This window comes from Phocoena phocoena, chromosome 9, assembly GCF_963924675.1.
Source record: "Phocoena phocoena chromosome 9, mPhoPho1.1, whole genome shotgun sequence".
Classification (NCBI taxonomy): Eukaryota; Metazoa; Chordata; class Mammalia; order Artiodactyla; family Phocoenidae; genus Phocoena; species Phocoena phocoena.
In genome coordinates, this window is record NC_089227.1 from 15,477,599 (window position 1) to 15,496,256 (window position 18,658).

Below are 18,658 nucleotides of genomic sequence, written 5' to 3' on the forward strand. Positions count from 1 at the left end.
AGCCCCCCTTCCATCAATTCTGCCTTAGAGAAGCAGAGGCTGGCTGGGCCCAGCTCTAGCATCCGATCTGGAGAATCCAGTAGTACCATACTGTAGAGTATACGATGTAAAAAATTCCGATTTACAAAGCCCGAGTCAGTAAAAGTATTCTTTACGGAAGGACAACAAAAATACTGCATGCTAGGGCTTCTAGGTCACCCAAATGATTTAGATTTGTTCGCTTGATTAAAAAAAAAAAACAACTAAATATTAAACATTTCGGGAACACATTTTACAGAGAGCGTATGAGCAGAATCGGAGTACTAGAAAGATCCTTGAAAGCACCTATTTTAAGCCTTTGTATATTTGGTGAAAGAAGGCGGGGTGGCTGAAGAAAGCGGAGGAGGGGAGAATGGGTGATGGAGCATGGAGCCACCATCCTGAGGATGCTCGTCCCTGAGACCTTGGCGAGTCTCTCGTAACTCCACTCGGTTCTCAGCTTGTCGCTGTAACGGACACTAACCGCTGTCAGTTCGACAAGACCATGTACCTGGCGAGCGGGAGTCGCAGAGGGTACGTGTGTGACGGCTGCCGGCACAACACCGAGGGCCAGCACTGCGATCGCTTCAGACCCCTTTTCTACAGGGACCCCCTCAAGGCCATCTCGGGTCCGTACGCGTGCATTCGTGAGTCCCCAGCCTCTGACCCATCCTCTCCCCTCATCTGAGCAGACACTGATGAAGCTGGTGTCCCTGGGGCCGTCAGCCCACCCTGGGTTCAGCGGCGTCTCCTAACTGCCCTCTTGGGGGTGGGAACTGCAAAATCGCTTCGGCTCTGAGAGCTTTTCTCTCTCTGAACAAGTTGGGCCAGGTAATCCAGGTCCGTCCTGGTGGTCTTGCGGCCGGGGCTTATACTGATGATTCGGGAAACTGTTCTGAATTCAACCAGGATGGGGCGATGGTTTCAGAAGAGGCCACATGTACCTGCGGTGTCAGCTCAAGGAAGTAGCTAGAGAAACTGGCTACAGCATTTGGCTGTAGGTGATTCAAATTTGCTAAGCTATTACCTCGTTTCGTTTTTCTTTTTTCAACCTTTAAAAATCTTTCCTTTTATCTTTAATGTCAACTTTTTCAAAGGGAATATTTCACTCATAGACAAAATAATACAGAATTTATATATATATATATATATATATATATATAAAATAGAGCTAGCTATTTTCACCACTAGCTTTGTGAAAATGTAATATCTTACCCTCTCACCTTCAGGCCATTACTAGAACACTACAGCATTGTGGATGGGATGTCCCAGCTGCCCACCTGTCCCCTTTGTCTACCCTCCTTCCTAGGGATAAACTCTCATATATTTGGCAATCATCATTACCATGCTTGTTTTTAGGCTTTCACATGTCTTCATCCACAAACAATACATGTTGACATGTTTTCAAACTTGAGATAGATGATATGCTGTATGTACCCTTGAGTATTTCATTCAGCATTGTATTTTTGAGATTTGTCCATATCATGTAGCCCCTAGTTCTCCCATTTTAATTTCTATATAGAATTCTTCCTTCCTATATATGTAACAAACTCTATTTGTCCATTTTTCTTTCGATGCTTCAGTAAACATTCTTGTACATGTGGCCTTGTGCACATGCACGGAGACTGTCCCTAAGAGTCATACCTAGGAGTGGAATGACTGGGCCATAGACTGTTAACCTTTCCAAGTTGATTAGATAATAGTAAACGGTCCCATAAGTTGGTATAACAATTAACAGCCACACCAACAGTGTATGAGAGCTCCTGTTACTCTACTTCCTGGCCAACACTGGCTTTTGTCACACTTTAACTCTTGGTAATGTGGGTTTTGTCACACTTAATTTTTTTTTTAACGTCTTTATTGGAGTATAATTGCTTTACAATGGTGTGTTAGTTTCTGCTTTATGACAAGGTGAATCAGTTATACATATACATACGTTCCCATATCTCTTCCCTCTTGCGTCTCCCTCCCTCTCACCCTCCCTATCCCACCCCTCTAGGTGGTCACAAAGCACCAGGCTGATCTCCCTGTGCTATGTGGCTGCTTCCCACTAGCTAGCTATTTTATCTTTGGTAGTGTATACATGTTCATGCCACTCTCTCACTTTGTCACAGCTGACCCTTCCCCCTCCCCATATCCTCAAGTCCATTCTCTAGTAGGTCTGTGTCTTTATTCCTGTCTTGCCCCTAGGTTTTTCATGACCTTTTTTTCCCTTAGATTCCATATATATGTGTTAGCATACGGTATTTGTTTTTCTCTTCCTGACTTAGTTCACTCTGTATGACAGACTCTGAGTCCATCCATCTCACTACAAATAACTCAATTTCGTTTCTTTTTATGGCTGAGTAATATTCCATTGTATATATGTGCCACATCTTAATCCATTCATCTGTCAATGGACACTTAGGTTGCTTCCATGTCCTGGCTATTGTAAATAGAGCTGCAATGAACATTGTGGTACATGAGTCTTTTTGAATTATGGTTTTCTCAGGGTATATGCCCAGTAGTGGGATTGCTGAGTCGTATGGTAGTTCTATTTTTATTTTATTTATTTATTTATTTTTTTGCAGAAAGCGGGCCTCAGCACTGCTGTGGCTTCTACCGTTGCGGAGCACAGGCTCCGGACGTGCAGGCCCAGCAGCCGTGGCCCTCGGGCCCGGCCGCTCCACAGCATGCGGGATCTTCCTGGACCAGGGCACGAACCCGTGTCCCCTGCATCTGCAGGCGGACTCTTAACCACTGTGCCACCAGGGAAGCCCGGTAGTTCTATTTTTAGTTTTTTAAGGAACCTCCATACTGTTCCCCATAGTGGCTGTATCAATTTACACTCTCACCGGCAGTGCAAGAGGGTTCCCTTTTCTCCACACCCTCTCCAGCATTTGTTGTTTGTAGATTTTTTGATGATGGCCATTCTGACCGGTGTGAGATGATATCTCATTGTTTTCATTTGCATTTCTCTAATGATTGATGATGTTGAGCATTCTTTCATGTGTTGGCAATCTGTATATCTTCATTGGAGAAATGTCTATTTAGGTCTTCTGCCCATTTTTGGATGGGTTGTTTGTTTTTTGATATTGAGCTGAATGAGCTGCTTGTAAATTTTGGAGATTAATCCTTTGTCAGTTGCTTCATTTGCAAATATTTTCTCCCATTCTGAGGGGTGTCTTTTCGTATTGTTTATGGTTTCCTTTGCTGTGCAAAAGCTTTTAAGTTTCATTAGGTCCCATTTGTTTATTTTTATTTCTATTTCTCTAGGAGGTGGGTCAAAAAGGATTTGCTGTTGATTTGTGTCATAGAGTGTTCTGCCTATGTTTTCCTCCAAGAGTTTGATAGTGTCTGGCCTTACATTTAGGTCTTTAATCCATTTTGAGTTTATTTTTGAGTATGGTGTTAGGGAGTGTTCTAATTTCATACTTTGACATTTAACTGTCCAGTTTTCCCAGCACCACTTATTGAAGAGGCCATCTTTTCTCCACTGTATATTCTTGCCTCCTTTATCAAAGATAAGGTGACCATATGTGCGTGGGGTTATCTCTGGGCTTACTATCCTGTTACATTGATCTATATTTCTGCATTTGTGCCAGTACCATGCTGTCTTGATTATTGTAGCTTTGTAGTATAGTCTGAAGTCAGGGAGCCTGATTCCTCCAGCTCCATTTTTCTTTCTCGAGATTGCTTTGGCTACTCGGGGTCTTTTGTGTTTCCATACAAATTGTGAAATTTTTGTTCTTGTTCTGTGGGAAATGCCAGTGGTAGTTTGATAGGGATTGCATTGAATCTGTAGATTGCTTTGGGTACTAGAGTCATTTTCACAGTGTTGATTCCCCAATCCAAGGACATGGTATGTCTCTCCATCTATTTGTATCATCTTTAATTTCTTTCATCGTTGTCTTATAATTTTCTGCATAAAGGTCTTTTGTCTCCTTAAGTAGGTTTATTCCTAGATATTTTATTCTTTTTGTTGCAGTGGTAAATGGGAGTGTTTTCTTAATTGCACTTTCAGATTTTTCATCATTAGTGTATAGGAATGCTAGAGATTTCTGTGCATAAATTTTGTATCCTGCTACATTACCAAATTCATTGATTAGCTCTGGTAGTCTTCTGGTAGCATCTTTAGGATTCTCTATGTATAGTATCATGTCATCTGCAAAGTGACAGGTTTACTTCGTCTTTTCCAATTTGGATTGCTTTTATTTCCTTTTCTTCTCTGATTGCTGTGGCTAAAACTTCCAAAACTATGTTGAATAAGAGTGGTGAGAGTGGGCAACCTTGTCTTGTTCCTGATCTTAGTGGAAATGCTTTCAGTTTGTCACCATTGAGGATGATGTTGGCTGTGGGTTTGTCATATATGGTCTTTATTATGTTGAGGAAAGTTCCCTCTATGCCTACTTTCTGGAGGTTTTTATCATAAATGGGTGTTGAATTTTCTCAAAAGCTTTCTCTGCATCTTTTGGGATGATCATATGGTTTTTTTCCTTCAGTTTGTTAATATGATGTATCACCTTGATTGATTTGTGTATAATGAAGAATCCTTGCATACCTGGAATAAACCACACTTGATCATGTTGTATGATCCATTTCATGTGCTGTTGGATTCTGTTTGCTAGTATTTTGTTGAGGATCTTTGCATCTATGTTCATCAGTGATACTGGCCTGTAGTTTTCTTTCTCACTGACATCTTTCTCTGGTTTTGGTATCAGGGTGATGGTGGCCTCGTAGAATGAGTTTGGGAGTGTCCCTCCCTCTGGTATATTTTGGAAGCGTTTGAGAAGGATAGGTGTTAGCTCTTCTCTAAATGTTTGATAGAATTCGCCTGTGAAGACATCTGGTCCTGGGCTTTTGTTTGTTGTAAGATTTTATATCACAGTTTCATTTCAGTGTTTGTGATTGGTCTGTTCATATTTTGTATTCCTTCCTGGTTCAGACTCAGAAGGTTGTGCATTTCTAAGAATTTCTCCATTTCTTCCAGGTTGTCCATTTTGTTGGCATAGAGTTGCTTGTAGTAATCTCTCATGATCCTTTGTATTTCTGCAGTGTCAGTTGTTATTTCTCCTTTCTCATTTCTAATTCTATTGATTTGAGTCTTCTCCCTTTTTTTCTTGATGAGTCAGGCTAATGGTTTATCAATTTTGTTTATCTTCTCAAAGAACCAGCTTTTACTTTTATTGATCTTTGCTATCGTTTCCTTCATTTCTTTTTCATTTATTTCTGATCTGATTTTTATGATTTCTTTCCTTCTGCTAACTGTGAGGTTTTTTTGTTCTTCCTTCCCTCATTGCTTTAGGTGTAAGGTTAGGCTGTTTGAGATGTTTCTTGTTTCTTAAGGTAGGATTGTATTGCTATGAGCTTCGCTCTTAGAACTGCTTTTGCTGCATCCCATAGGTTTTGGGTCGTCGTGTTTTCATTGTCATTTGTTTCTAGGTATTTTCTGATTTCTGTTTGATTTCTTCAGTGATCTCTTGGTTATTTAGTAGTGTATTGTTTAGCCTCCATGTGTTTGTATTTTTTCAGATATTTTCCTGTAATTGATATCTAGTCTCATAGTGTTGTGGTCGGAAAAGATACTTGATACAATTTCAATTTTCTTAAATTTACCAAGGCTTGATTTGTGACCCAAGATATGATCTATCCTGGAGAGTGTTCCATGAGCACTTGAGGAGAATATATATTCTGTTGTTTTGGGATGGAATGTCCTATAAATATCAATTAAGTCCATCTTGTTTAATGTATCATTTAAAGCTTGTGTTTCCCTCTTTATTTTCATTTTGGCTGATCTGTCCATTGGTGAAAGTTGGGTGTTAAAGTCCCCTACTGTGATTGTGTTACTGTTGATTTCCCCTTTTATGGCTGTTAGTATTTGCCTTATGTATTGAGGTGCTCCTATGTTGGGTGCATAAATATTTACAATTGTTATATCTTCTTCTTGGATTGATCCCTTGATCATTATGTACTGTCCTTCTTTGTCTCTTGTAGTAGTCTTTATTTTAAAGTCATTTTTGTCTGATATGAGAATTGCTACTCCATCTTGCTTTTGATTTCCATTTTCATGGAATATCTTTTTCCATCCCCTCACTTTCAGTCTGTATGTGTCCCTAGGTCTGAAGTGGGTCTCTTGTAGCCAGCATATATATGGGTCTTGTTTTTGTATCCATTCAGGCAGTCTTTGTCTTTTGGTTGGAGCATTTGATCCATTTATATTTAAGGTAATTATCGACATGTATGTCCCTATTACCATTTTCTTAATTGTTTTGGGTTTGTTATTGTAGGTCTTTTCCTTCTCTTGTGTTTCCTGTCTAGAGGAGTTGCTTTAGCATTTGTTGTAAAGCTGGTTTGGTGGTGCTGAATTCTCTTAGCTTTTGCTTGTCTGTTAAGGTTTTAATTTCTCTGTCAAATCTGAATGAGATCCTTGCTGGGTAGAGTAATCTTGGTTGTAGGTTTTTCCCTTCCATCACTTTAAATATGTCTTGCCACTCCCTTCTGGCTTGCAGAGTTTGTGCTGAAAGATCAGCTGTTAACCTTATGGGGATTCCCTTGTATGTTATTAGTTGTTTTTCCCTTGCTGCTTTTAATATGTTTTCTTTGTATTTAATTTTTGAGAGTTTGATTAATATGCGCCTTGGCATGTTTCTCCTTGGATTTATCCTGTATGGGACTCTGCACTTCCTAGACTTGATTGACTATTTCCTTTCCCGTATTAGGGAAGTTTTCAACTTTAATCTCTTCAAATATTTTCTCAGTCCCTTTCTTTTTCTCTTCTTGTTCTGGGACCCCTGTAATTCAAATGTTAGTGCATTTAATGTTGTCCCAGAGGTCTCTGAGACTGTCCTCAGTTCTTTTCTTTCTTTTCTCTTTATTCTGCTCTGCAGTGGTTATTTCCACTATTTTATCTTGCAGGTCACTTATCCGTTCTGCTGCCTCAGTTATTATGCTATTGATCCCTTCTAGAGAATTTTTAATTTCATGTGTTGTGTTGTTCCTCACTGTTTGTTTGCTCTCTATTTCTTCTAGGTCCTTGTTAAATGTTTCTTGTATTTTCTCTATTTCCGAGATTTTGGATCATCTTTACTATCATTCTGAATTCTTTTTCACATAGACTGCCTATTTCCTGTTCATTTGTTAGGTCTGGTGGGTGTTTGCCTTGCTCGTTCATTTGCTCTGTTTTTCTGTCTTCTCATTTTGCTTAACTTACTGTGTTCGGGGTCTCCTTTTCACAGGCTGCAGGTTCATAGTTGCCGTTGTTTTTGGTGTCTGTCCCCAGTGGCTAAGCTTGGTTCAGTGGGTTGTGTAGGCTTGCTATTGGAGGGGACTAGTGCCTGTGTTTTGGTGAATGAGACTGATCTTGTCTTTCTGGTGGGCAGGTCCACATCTGGTGGTGTGTTTTGGGGTGTCTGGCCTTATTCTGATTTTAGGCAGCCTCTCTTCTAATGCATGGGGTTGTGTTCCTGTCTTGCTAGTTGTTTGGCATAGGGTGTCCTGCACTGTAGCTTTCTGGTCATTGAGTGAAGCTGGGTCTTGGCCTTGAGATGGAGATCTCTGGGAGATTTTCGCCGTTTGATATTACGTGGAGCTGGGAGGTCTCTTGTGGACCAGTGTCCTGAACTGGGCTCTCCCACCTCAGAAGCACAGCCCTGACACCTGGCTGGAGCACAAAGAGCCTGTCATCCACATGGCTCAGAATAAAAGGGAGAAAAATTAGAAAGAAAGGAAGAGCGAGAGAGAAAGAAAGATAAAATAAAATGAAATAAAGTAAAATAAAGTTATTAAAATAAAAAATAATTTTTAAGAAAAAAAGTTTTAGAAGTGTAAAAAAAACCAAAATGGACAGACAAAACCCTAGTTCAAATGGTAAAAGCAAAGCTATACAGACAAAATCACACACAGAAGGATACACATACACACTCACAAAAAGAGAAAAAGGGCACAAAATATATATATTGCTTTGCTCCCAAAGTCCACCTCCTCAATTGGGGATGATTCGTTGTCTATTCATGTATTCCACAGGTGCAGGGTACATCAAGTTGATAGTGGAGATTTTATCCGTTGCTCCTGAAGCTGCTGGGAGAGATTTCCCTTTCTCTTCTTTGTTCACACAGCTCCCGGGGTTCAGCTTTAGATCTGGCCCCGCCGCTGCGTGTAGGTCACCGGAGGGTGTCTGTTCCCCGCTCAGACAGGATGGGGTTAAAGGAGCCGCTGATTCGGGGGCTCTGGCTCACTCATGCCGGGGTGAGGGAGGGGCACGGAATGCGGGGCGGGCCTGCGGCGGCAGAGGCCGGCATGACGTTGCACCAGCCTGAAGCGCACAGTGCATTCTCCCAGGGAAGTTGTCCCTGGATCCCGGGCCCCTGGCAGTGGCGGGCTGCACAGGCTCCCCGGAAGGGGGGTGTGGATAGTGACCTGTGCTCACGCACAGGCTTCTTGGTGGCGGCAGCAGCAGCAGCCTTAGCGTCTCATGCACGTCTCTGGGGTCCGCGCTTTTAGCCGCGGCTTGCGCCCATCTCTGGAGCTCCTTTAAGCAGCGCTCTTAATCCCCTGTCCTCGCGCACCAGGAAACAAAGAGGGACGAAAATGTCTCTTGCCTCTTCGGCAGGTCCAGACTTTTCCCCGGACTCCCTCCCGGCCAGCCGTGGCACACTAATCCCCTGCAGGCTGTGTTCCCGCCGCCAACCCCAGTCCTCTCCCTGCGCTCCGACCGAAGCCCGAGCCTCAGCTCCCAGCCCCACTCGCCCGGCGGGTGAGCAGACAAGCCTCTCGGGCTGGTGAGTGCCGGTCGGCCCTGATCCTCTGTGCGGGAATCTCTCCGCTTTGCCCTCCGCACCCCTGTTGCTGTGCTGTCCTCCGCGGCCCCGAAGCTGCCCCCACCGCCACCCGCAGTCTCCGCCCGCGAAGGGGCTTCCTACTGTGTGGAAACCGTTCCTCCTTCACAGCTCCCTCCCACTGATGCAGGTCCTGTCCCTATTCTTTTGTCTCTGTTTATTCTTTTTTCTTTTGCCCTACCCAGGTACATGGGGGGGTTTCTTGCCTTTTGGGAGGTCTGTGGTTTTCTGCCAGCGTTCAGTAGGTGTTCAGTAGGAGTTGTTCCACGTGTAGATGTATTTCTGGTGTATCTGTGGGGAGGAAGGTGATCTCCGTGTCTTACTCTTCCGCCATCCTGAAGCTCCTCCACGCTTAATTTTTGCTAACGAAATAGTATCTCATCATTAATTTGCCTTTCCCTACAGGACTGAGACTAGGGAGAGGCAAGAAAACACCTAGGTCCCCAAATTTAAGGACACTGTCACTCTGAGTCATGTGAGTACACGGCTGACAGCAAGCGCCTCCTTAAATTGTGTGCCCTGGGCACCCCGCTTGCCTCACTCTCACCCCAGTAGTGCTGTAGATTGTTGTTTAGAAAGATACTCCAACCTGACTTCAAATGCCCAGTGTGAGTTACTGGGTCCGAGATCTTAACCCTACTGGCAGGCTAACAGGTTAGCTTGTTATTGTTTCATGGATGCTGGCAGAAGACATGAAACTCCTGGATCAAAGACAGAGGACTTTATTGCTGATGGCACGGTAAGCAACGAGATGTTTGTATCTGTGTGAGTTCCCATGTCCCCAAGGCCCATGGGGCAACTCAGAGGATACCATCTGGATCCTGCACAGCTAATGAGCTTACGTTACAGCCCAGGAACACTGAGTTTGGAGAATTCATTGCTTTTATAGCAAGTGGAAGCAAGCCCGTTCTTTTTCTGGGGGAAAATGTTACCTCATCCCTCAAGGTAGCTTACTACAAACACAATGTGGAGAAATGGCCTGAGCAAAGAGCCATCAAGGCCTTGCATTGTTAACACACTCAGCAACACTGTTCAGATGCCCAGGACCCATGGTAGATGGCCTCTCCCGATACCCAGAAATCCTGCTTCTTAGGCTGTATCGTCAGTATAATGTTATTTTATATTGGTGGCAGGCGGAACTTGCTATGAGACTCCAATTTCAAACTTTATATAATCATAATACATAAATTGAAGTCTTGAGCAAAAGTAAATCAGTAGACACCCAAATACATGCAGTGTCCTAGATTTCAAACGTTAAATATTCGTGATGTGGAATTAGCATAAATGAAGGTTTTTTTGCTCAGATCACTCAGTGGGTAGCTGATTGTATAAAAGTTTACCTTACATGACCTGTTTGAAGTAATACAGGATCCTCAGAAAATATATTTCTTTAAATCAGTGTCCTAGGTGTCATATTTTTTTTAACCAGAATCTGTGATCAAACTCCTTCTGTCTCTCTCTGTGTCTCTGTTTCTTACTCTGTCTCTCTCTCTCACACACACATATACGTATACAACCTTTATTAATGTTTATAAAGCTCTGCATTTGTAAAAGAAGATGAAATTTCTCTCTTAGATGGAATCAGGAAGATAGGGCTTTTTAAAATTAATTTATTTTTGGCTGTGTTGGTTCTTCGTTGCTGCGTGCGGCCTTTCTCTAGTTGCGGTGCCTGGGTTTCTCATTGCGGTGGCTTCTCTTGTTGCAGAGCATGGGCTCTAGGCACGTGGGCTCTAGAGCACAGGCTCAGTAGTTGTGGTGCACGGGCTTAGTTGCTCCATGGCATGTGGGATCTTTCTAGACTAGAGCAAGGCTCGAACCCGTGTCCTCGTGCAGGCAGGCGGATTCTTAACCACTGCACCACCAGAGAAGTCCGAGGGAAATACAGTTTTGAAACAGATAATTTAGGAGTCTGGAAAGAGATTGGAAATAACTAAACCAAATATTTCACATGTATCAACCAGAGTCTCGTTCGTTAAGAACCACTTAGTATTAACTTGATGGTGCTTTTGGAGGAAAACAAGGAAAGAAAACTAGTACCTCTGATATGAAATTAAGAAACCATCCTTTGTAAGTAAGGAATTTCTTGAGGAAAGGCAAATGAGGAGCTTGTAAAAATGACCATTATGAGACTTCCCAGTTTCTCCCAGTTTACCTAAACACATGTTTATGTGTGTGTGTGTGTATACAAATGATGTGTATTAAGACTGACCAGTGTTCTCATATAAATTTTCTCTAAGTTGTCCTAGTTTGAGCCTAAATGTTTACATGATCAGATTCCAGGCCTGAGAGATGACAAATTTTAAGTCTTCTATGATTTAAGACACAGTCAAATGTGACACAGAAAAAACAAATATTTGGTAGACTCCACTGCTGATAGTATAAGTTTGCTGGAATTAAATTGCGTGCCACCAAGAGATTTTATTGGACTTCTACTCTAAAGACCGTACATAGGGTTATTTCAAAGTAAATGTCCCAAAGAACATTTCTGTGTATAATTAAATTATACTCTGGAACTCACTGCTGACCCTTTGGAGTGTCTCCCAAGTAAAGCTGAGCTTTTCCCCTTTCGGCTACTTACAAAATAAACTCAGTTTGTTGCTCCTTCCTAGAAGCAACTGGCTTTGATTAGAAGAAAATTGTGGGCTTTTTTCCCAAACTTAACAGAACCCAATGTTGGTTTTCCACAGTAAGATTTTTGTCAGCAGTCACAATCCAATAACAAACAATTGAAAACCAAAAGAGGACTTCCCTGGTGGCTCAGTGGTTAAGAATCCACCTGCCAATGCAGAGGACATGGGTTCGAGCCCTGGTCCGGGAAGATCCCACACGCCACAGAGCAGCTAAGCCCGTGCGCCACAACTACTGAGCCTGCACTCTAGAACCAGCGAGCCACAACTCCTGAGCCCACGTGCCACAATTACTGAAGCCTGCATGCCTACAGCCCATGCTCCGCGATGAGAAGCCACCGCAATGAGAACCACGCACACTGCAATGAAGAATAGCCCCCCCTCAGCGCAACTAGAGAAAGCACGCACGCAACAGTGAAGACCTAACGCAGCAAAAATAAATATATAAAGAAAGGAATTAAAAGATTCTGTCAGACAACTGTTTGCTTCAGTGTTTCCAGACTGGATTTTTTCCACTAAACTCACTAATAACCTAACTGGTGGTTATGTAAGCATTGCTTTAGACTTGAGGGGTTTGTTTTTATTAGTCCAAAGCAAACATGTATAAATCTTACATAATGGTTTCTTAGAATCAGGATATTCATTTTTTTCATCTTTATTTCTTTCCTTAAAAGTGGAATCCCTTGGAAACACAGCACCAAAAAGATACAAGAGACCTTGAGGGTCATCTGATGTCTACCGATGCACTTGTCCTGTATACCAAAGCCACAACTAGTGCTGTGCCAGCCCCTGCCTGGACGCCTCCAATGATGAGAGGGTCACTGCTCTATTGGGAAGCCTTAACTGTTAGAGATTCCTTCCTTATACTCAGTCAAGCTCTACCTTTTCTAACTTCTACCCTCTGGAGTTGTTTGTACTCTCAGCATCCTTTTTCATATGACGTTCCTTCTTTGAGTTGTTTGAGTTTCTACTGGAAAAAAAAAAAGTGGGGAAGGTGGTTACTTTTTGTTACACCTTTGCTACAGATGACTGTTTATCTCATTTCCCAGAATCTCTTCATCCAAGCTTTTGCCCCACCAACAGATTTCCAAAAATAAAGATTTGAACATTTCTTATTCCTTTTTCTTTCTTGTAGGTGCTCCTTCCAAGACGAATCAAAAAGAATGATAGCACTTACCCTTGCAACATATTTTTCTGTGCTGGGGAAGGACAGATTTACTTTATTAACCATGTTTCAGAGATTTGGTCGACATTTTATGTGATGTTTTTCCCTCTATGTCATGTCCCTTGATGTCTTTATAGTGAATGAGATCAAATATATATGATATATATTTCATTACAGCATCCCACTCTTATCTCTTGACCTTATTTTCACCTTTTAGAGCCTTTTAAAAATTGAGGTGAAATTCACATAACATAAAATTAACCATTTAAAGTGAACAGCAATTCACCGGCACAGTGTTTTGCACCCACCATATGGACTTAGCTCCATAACATTTTCATCACCCCCCAAGGGGCTTCCCTGGTGGCGCAGTGGTTGAGAGTCCGCCTGCCGATGCAGGGGACGCGGGTTCGTGCCCCGGTCCGGGAAGGTCCCGCATGCCGCGGAGCGGCTGGGCCCGTGAGCCATGGCCGCTGGGCCTGCGTGTCCGGAGCCTGTGCTCCGCGACGGGAGAGGCCGCAGCGGTGAGAGGCCCGTGTACCGCACACACACACACACAAAAAAAAGAAACCATTCATCACCCCCCAAATAATCTAATTTTTAAACTGAGATATAATTGACATATCACATTGTATTAGTTTCAGGTGTCTCACATGATTCATATTTTTTCTCTTTTAATTTTTAAAATAAATTTATTTTCGGCTGCGTTGGGTCTTTGCTGCTGCGCGTGGGCTTTCTCTAGTTGTGGTGAGCAGGGTCTACTCTTCGTTGCGATGTGCGGGCTTCTCATTGTGGCTTCTCTTTGTTATGGAGCATGGGCTCTAGGCACACGGGCTTCAGTAGTTGTGGCACGTGGGCTTAGTAGTTGTGGCTCTAGAGAGCAGGCTCAATAGTTGTGGCACACTGGCTTTGTTGTTCCGCGGTATGTGGGGTCTTCCCAGACCAGGGCATTGGCTGTGGATTCTTAACCACTGTGCCACCGGGGAGTTCCACATGATTCATATTTGTATGTATTGCAAAACAATCACCACGGTAATCTAGTTAACATCCATCGTCACACATAGTTACAGTTTTCTCCCTTGTGATGAGAACTTTTAAGAACTATTTTCTTAGCAACTTTCAAATAAACAATACAGTGTTATTAACTGTAATCGCCATGCTGTATATTAAATCCGTGACTTATTTTATAACTGGAAGTTTGTACCTTTTGACCCCCTTGACCCATTTCACCCATCCCCACCCCTGGAAACCATCAATCTTTTCTCTGCATTTATGAGTTTGGTTTGGAGGGTTTCTTAAGATTCTACATAAAAGTGAGATCATACGGTATCAATATTTGTCTTTCTCTGTCTGATTTATTTCATGTAGCATAATGCCGTCAAGTTTCATCCATGTTGTTGCAAAAGGTAAGATTTTGTTCCTTTTAGGCTGAATAATATTCCATTGTATATATACCACATTTCTTTATCCATTCATCTGTTGATGGACACTTAGGTTGCTTCCATGTCCTGGCTATTGTAAATAGTGCTGAGGTGAACATTGGGGTGCATGTGTCTTTTTGAATTAGTATTTTCATTCCCTTCTGATAAATACCCAGAAGTGAAATTGGTGGATCATATGGTAGCTCTATTTTTAATTTTTTGAGAAACCTCCATGCTGTTTTCCAAAGTGGCTGCACCAGTTTACATTCCCACCACCAGTGCCAAAGCGTTCCCTTTTTCCTACATCTTTGACAACACTTGTTATTTCTTGTCTTTTTGATAACAGCCATTCTAACAGGTGTGAGGTGGTATATCCTTGTGGTTTTGATTTGCATTTCCCTGATGATGAGTGATGTTGAACATCTTTTCATTTACCCGTTGGCCATCTGTATGTCATCTTTGGAAAACTATCTGTTCAGATCCTCTGCCCATTTTTTCAAGTGGGTTGTTTGTGGGGTTTTGCTATTTATTTATTTATTTATTTAACATCTTTATTGGAGTATAATTGCTTTACAATGGTGTGTTAGTTTCTGCTGTATAACAAAGTGAATCATGGGGCTTCCCTGGTGGCACAGTGGTTGAGAGTCCACCTGCCGATGCAGGGGACACGGGTTCGTGCCCCGGTCGGGAAAGATCCCACATGCCGTGGAGCGGCTGGGCCCGTGAGCCATAGCCGTTGAGCCTGCGCGTCCGGAGCCTGTGCTCTGCGGTAGGAGAGGCCACAACAGTGAGAGGCCCGTGTACCACAAAAAAAAAAAAAAAAAAAAAGAGTGGTGAGAGTGGGCAACCTTGTCTTGTTCCTGATCTTAGTGGAAATGCTTTCAGTTTTTCACCATTGAGGACGATGTTGGCTGTGGGTTTGTCATATATGGCCTTTATTATGTTGAGGAAAGTTCCCTCTATGCCTACTTTCTGGATGGTTTTTATCATAAATGGGTGTTGAATTTTGTCGAAAGCTTTCTCTGCATCTATTGAGATGATCATATGGTTTTTCTCCTTCAATTTGTTAATATGGTGTATCACATTGATTGATTTGTGTATATTGAAGAATCCTTGCATTCCCGGAATAAACCCCACTTGAACATGGTGTATGATCCTTTTTATGTGGTGTTGGATTCTGTTTGCTAGTATTTTGTTGAGGATTTTTGCATCTATGTTCATCAGTGATATTGGCCTGTAGTTTTTTTTCTTTGTGACATCCTTGTATGGTTGTGGTATCGTGGTGGTGGCCTCGTAGAATGAGTTTGGGAGTTTTCCTCCCTCTGCTATATTTTAGAAGAGTTTGAGAAGGATAGGTGTTATCTCGTCTCTAAATGTTTGATAGAATCCGCCTATGAAGCCATCTGGTCCTGGGCTTTTGTTTGTTGGAAGGTTTTTTTTTTTTTTTGCGGTACGCGGACCTCTTACTGCCGTGGCCTCTCCCGCTGCAGAGCACAGACTCCTGACACGCAGGCCCAGCAGCCATGGCTCATGGGCCCAGCTGCTCTGGGGCATGTGGGATCTTCCCAGACCGGGGCACAAACCCATGTCCCCTGCATCGGCAGGCGGACTCTCAACCACTGTGCCACCGGGGAAGCCTGTTGGAAGATTTTTAATCACAGTTTCAATTTCAGTGCTTGTGATTGGTCTGTTCATATTTTCTATTTCTTCGTGATTCAGTCTTGGCAGGTTGTGCATTTCTAAGAATTTGTCCATTTCTTCCAGGTTGTCCATTTTATTGGCATAGAGTTGATTGTAGTAATCTCTCATGATCCTTTGTATTTCTGCAGTGTCAGTTGTTACTTCTCCTTTTTCATTTCTAATTCTATTGATTTGAGTCTTCTCCCTTTTTTTCTTGATGAGTCTGGCTAATGGTTTATCAATTTTGTTTATCTTCTCAAAGAACCAGCTTTTAGTTTTATTTATCTTTGCTATCATTTCATTCATTTCTTTTTCATTTATTTCTGATCTGATCTTTATGATTTCTTTCCTTCTGCTAACTTTGGGGTTTTTTTGTTCTTCGTTCTCTAATTGCTTTAGGTGCAAGGTTAGGTTGTTTATTCGAGATGTTTCCTGTTTCTTAAGGTAGGATTGTATTGCTATAAACTTCCCTCTTAGAACTGCTTTTGCTGCATCCCATAGGTTTTGGGTCATTGTGTCTCCATTGTAATTTGTTTGTAGGTATTTTTTTATTTCCTCTTTGATTTCTTCAGTGATAACTTCGTTTTTAAGTAGTGTATTGTTTAGCCTCCATGTGTTTGTATTTTTTACAGATCTTTTACTGTAATTGATATCTAGTCTGATAGCATTGTGGTCAGAAAAGATACTTGATACAATTTCAGTTTTCTTAAATTTACCAAGGCTTGACTTGTGACCCAAGATATGATCTATCCTGGAGAATGTTCATGAGCACTTGAGAAAGATGTGGATTCTGTTGTTTTTAGATGGAATGTCCTATAAATATCAATTAAGTCCATCTTGTTTAATGCATCATTTAAAGCTTGTGTTTCCCTCTTTATCTTCATTTTGGCTGATCTGTCCATTGGTGAAAGTGGGGTGTTAAAGTCCCCTACTATGAATGTGTTACTGTCGATTTCCCCTTTTATGGCTGTTAGTAGTTGCCTTATGTACTGAGGTGCTCCTTTGTTGGATGCATAAATATTTACAATTGTTATATCTTCTTCTTGGATCGATCCCTTGATCATTATGTAGTGTCCTTCTTTGTCTCTTCTAATAGTCTTTAGTTTAAAGTCTATTTTGTCTGATATGAGAATTGCTACTCCAGCTTTGTTTTGGTTTCCATTTTCATGGAATATCTTTTTCCATCCTCTCACTTTCGGTCTGTATGTGTCTCTAGGTCTGAAGTGGGTTCTTGTAGACAGCATATATATGGGTCTTGTTTTTGTATCCATTCAGGCAGTCTGTGTCTTTTGGTGGGGGCATTTAATCCATTTACATTTAAGGTAATTATCGATATGTATGTTCCTATTCCTATTTTTTTAATTGTTTTGGGTTTGTTATTATACGTCTTTTCCTTCTCTTATGTTTCTTGCCTAGAGAATTTACTTTAGCATTTGTTTTAAAACTGGTTTGGTGGTGCTGAACTCTCTCAGCTTTTGCTTGTCTGTAAAGGTTTTTATTTCTCCATCAAATCTGATTGATAACCTTGCTGGGTAAAGTAATCTTGGTTGTAGGTATTTCTCCTTCAGCACTTTAAATATCTCCTGCCAATCCCTTCTGGGTTGCAGAGTTTCTGCTGAAAGATCAGCTGTTAACCTTATGGGGATTCCCTTGTGTGTTATCTGTTGTTTTTCCCTTGCTGCTTTTAATATGTTTTCTTTGGATTTAATTTTTGAAAGTTTGATTAACATGTGTCTTGGAGTCTTTCTCCTTGGATTTATCCTGTATGGGGCTCTCTGTGCTTCTTGGACTTGATTAACTATTTCCTTTCCCATATTAGGGAAGTTTTCAACTATAATCTCTTCAAATATTTTCTCAGTCCCTTTCTTTTCCTCCTCTTCTTCTGGAACCCTTATAATTCGAATGTTGGTGTATTTAATGTTGTCCCAGAGGTCTCTGAGACTGTCCTCAATTCTTTTCATTCTTTTTTCTTTATTCTGCTCTGCAGTAGTTATTTCCACTATTTTATCTTGCAGGTCACTTATCTGTTCTTCTGCCTCAGTTATTCTGCTATTGATCCCATCTAGAGTATTTTTAATTTCGTTTATTTTGTTGTTCATCGTTGCTTGTTTCATCTTATTTCTTCTAGTTCCTTGTTAAATGTTTCTTGCATTTTCTCTATTCTATTTCCAAGATTTTGGATCATCTTTACTATCATTATTCTGAATTCTTTTTCAGGTAGACTGCCTATTTCCTCTTCATTTGTTAGGTCTGGTGGGTTTTTACCTTGCTCCTTCATCTGCTATGTGTTTTTCTGTCTTCTCATTTTGCTTATCTTACTGTGTTTGGCGTCTCCTTTTTGCAGGCTGCAGGTTTGTAGTTCCCATTGTTTTTGGTGTCTGTCTCCAGTGGCTAAAGTTGGAGGGGACTAGTGCCTGTGTTCTGGTGGATGAGGCTGGATCTTGTCTTTCTGGTGTGCAGGTCCACATCTGGTGGTGTGTTTTGGGGTGTCTGTGGCCTTATTATGATTTTAGGCAGCCTCTCTGCTATCGGGTGGGGTTGTATTCCTGTCTTGCTAGTTGTTTGGCATAGGGTGTCCAGCACTGTAGCTTGCTGGTTGTTGAGTGAAGCTGGGTGTTGGTGTTGAGATGGAGATCTCTGGGAGATTTTTGCCGTTTGATATTACGTGGAGCTGGGAGGTCTCTTGTGGACCAGTGTCCTGATGTTGGCTCTCCCACCTCAGACACAGCACTGACTCCTGGCTGCAGCACCAAGAGCCTTTCATCCACACGGTTCAGAATAAAAAGGATAATAAGTAGAAAGAAAGAGGATAAAAGAAAAGAAAATAAAGTAAGGTAAAATAAAATAAGGTTATTAAAATAAAAAAATAATTATTAAGAAATATTTTTTTTAAAAAGTTAACAAACAAAACAAAAAAACCGGATGGATAGAACCCTA

At 41.7% G+C, this 18,658-nt stretch overlaps 1 protein-coding gene across 1 annotated transcript in view; it reads left to right on the forward strand.

Annotated features, from left to right (window-relative positions):
• LAMB4 (laminin subunit beta 4) overlaps positions 1–18,658 on the forward strand; it is a 112,938-nt gene that overhangs the window by 17,663 nt on the left and 76,617 nt on the right. The window contains 2 exon segments of the mRNA XM_065883543.1: positions 479–497; positions 499–665. Of these exon segments, the coding sequence (XP_065739615.1) occupies positions 479–497; positions 499–665 (186 nt within the window).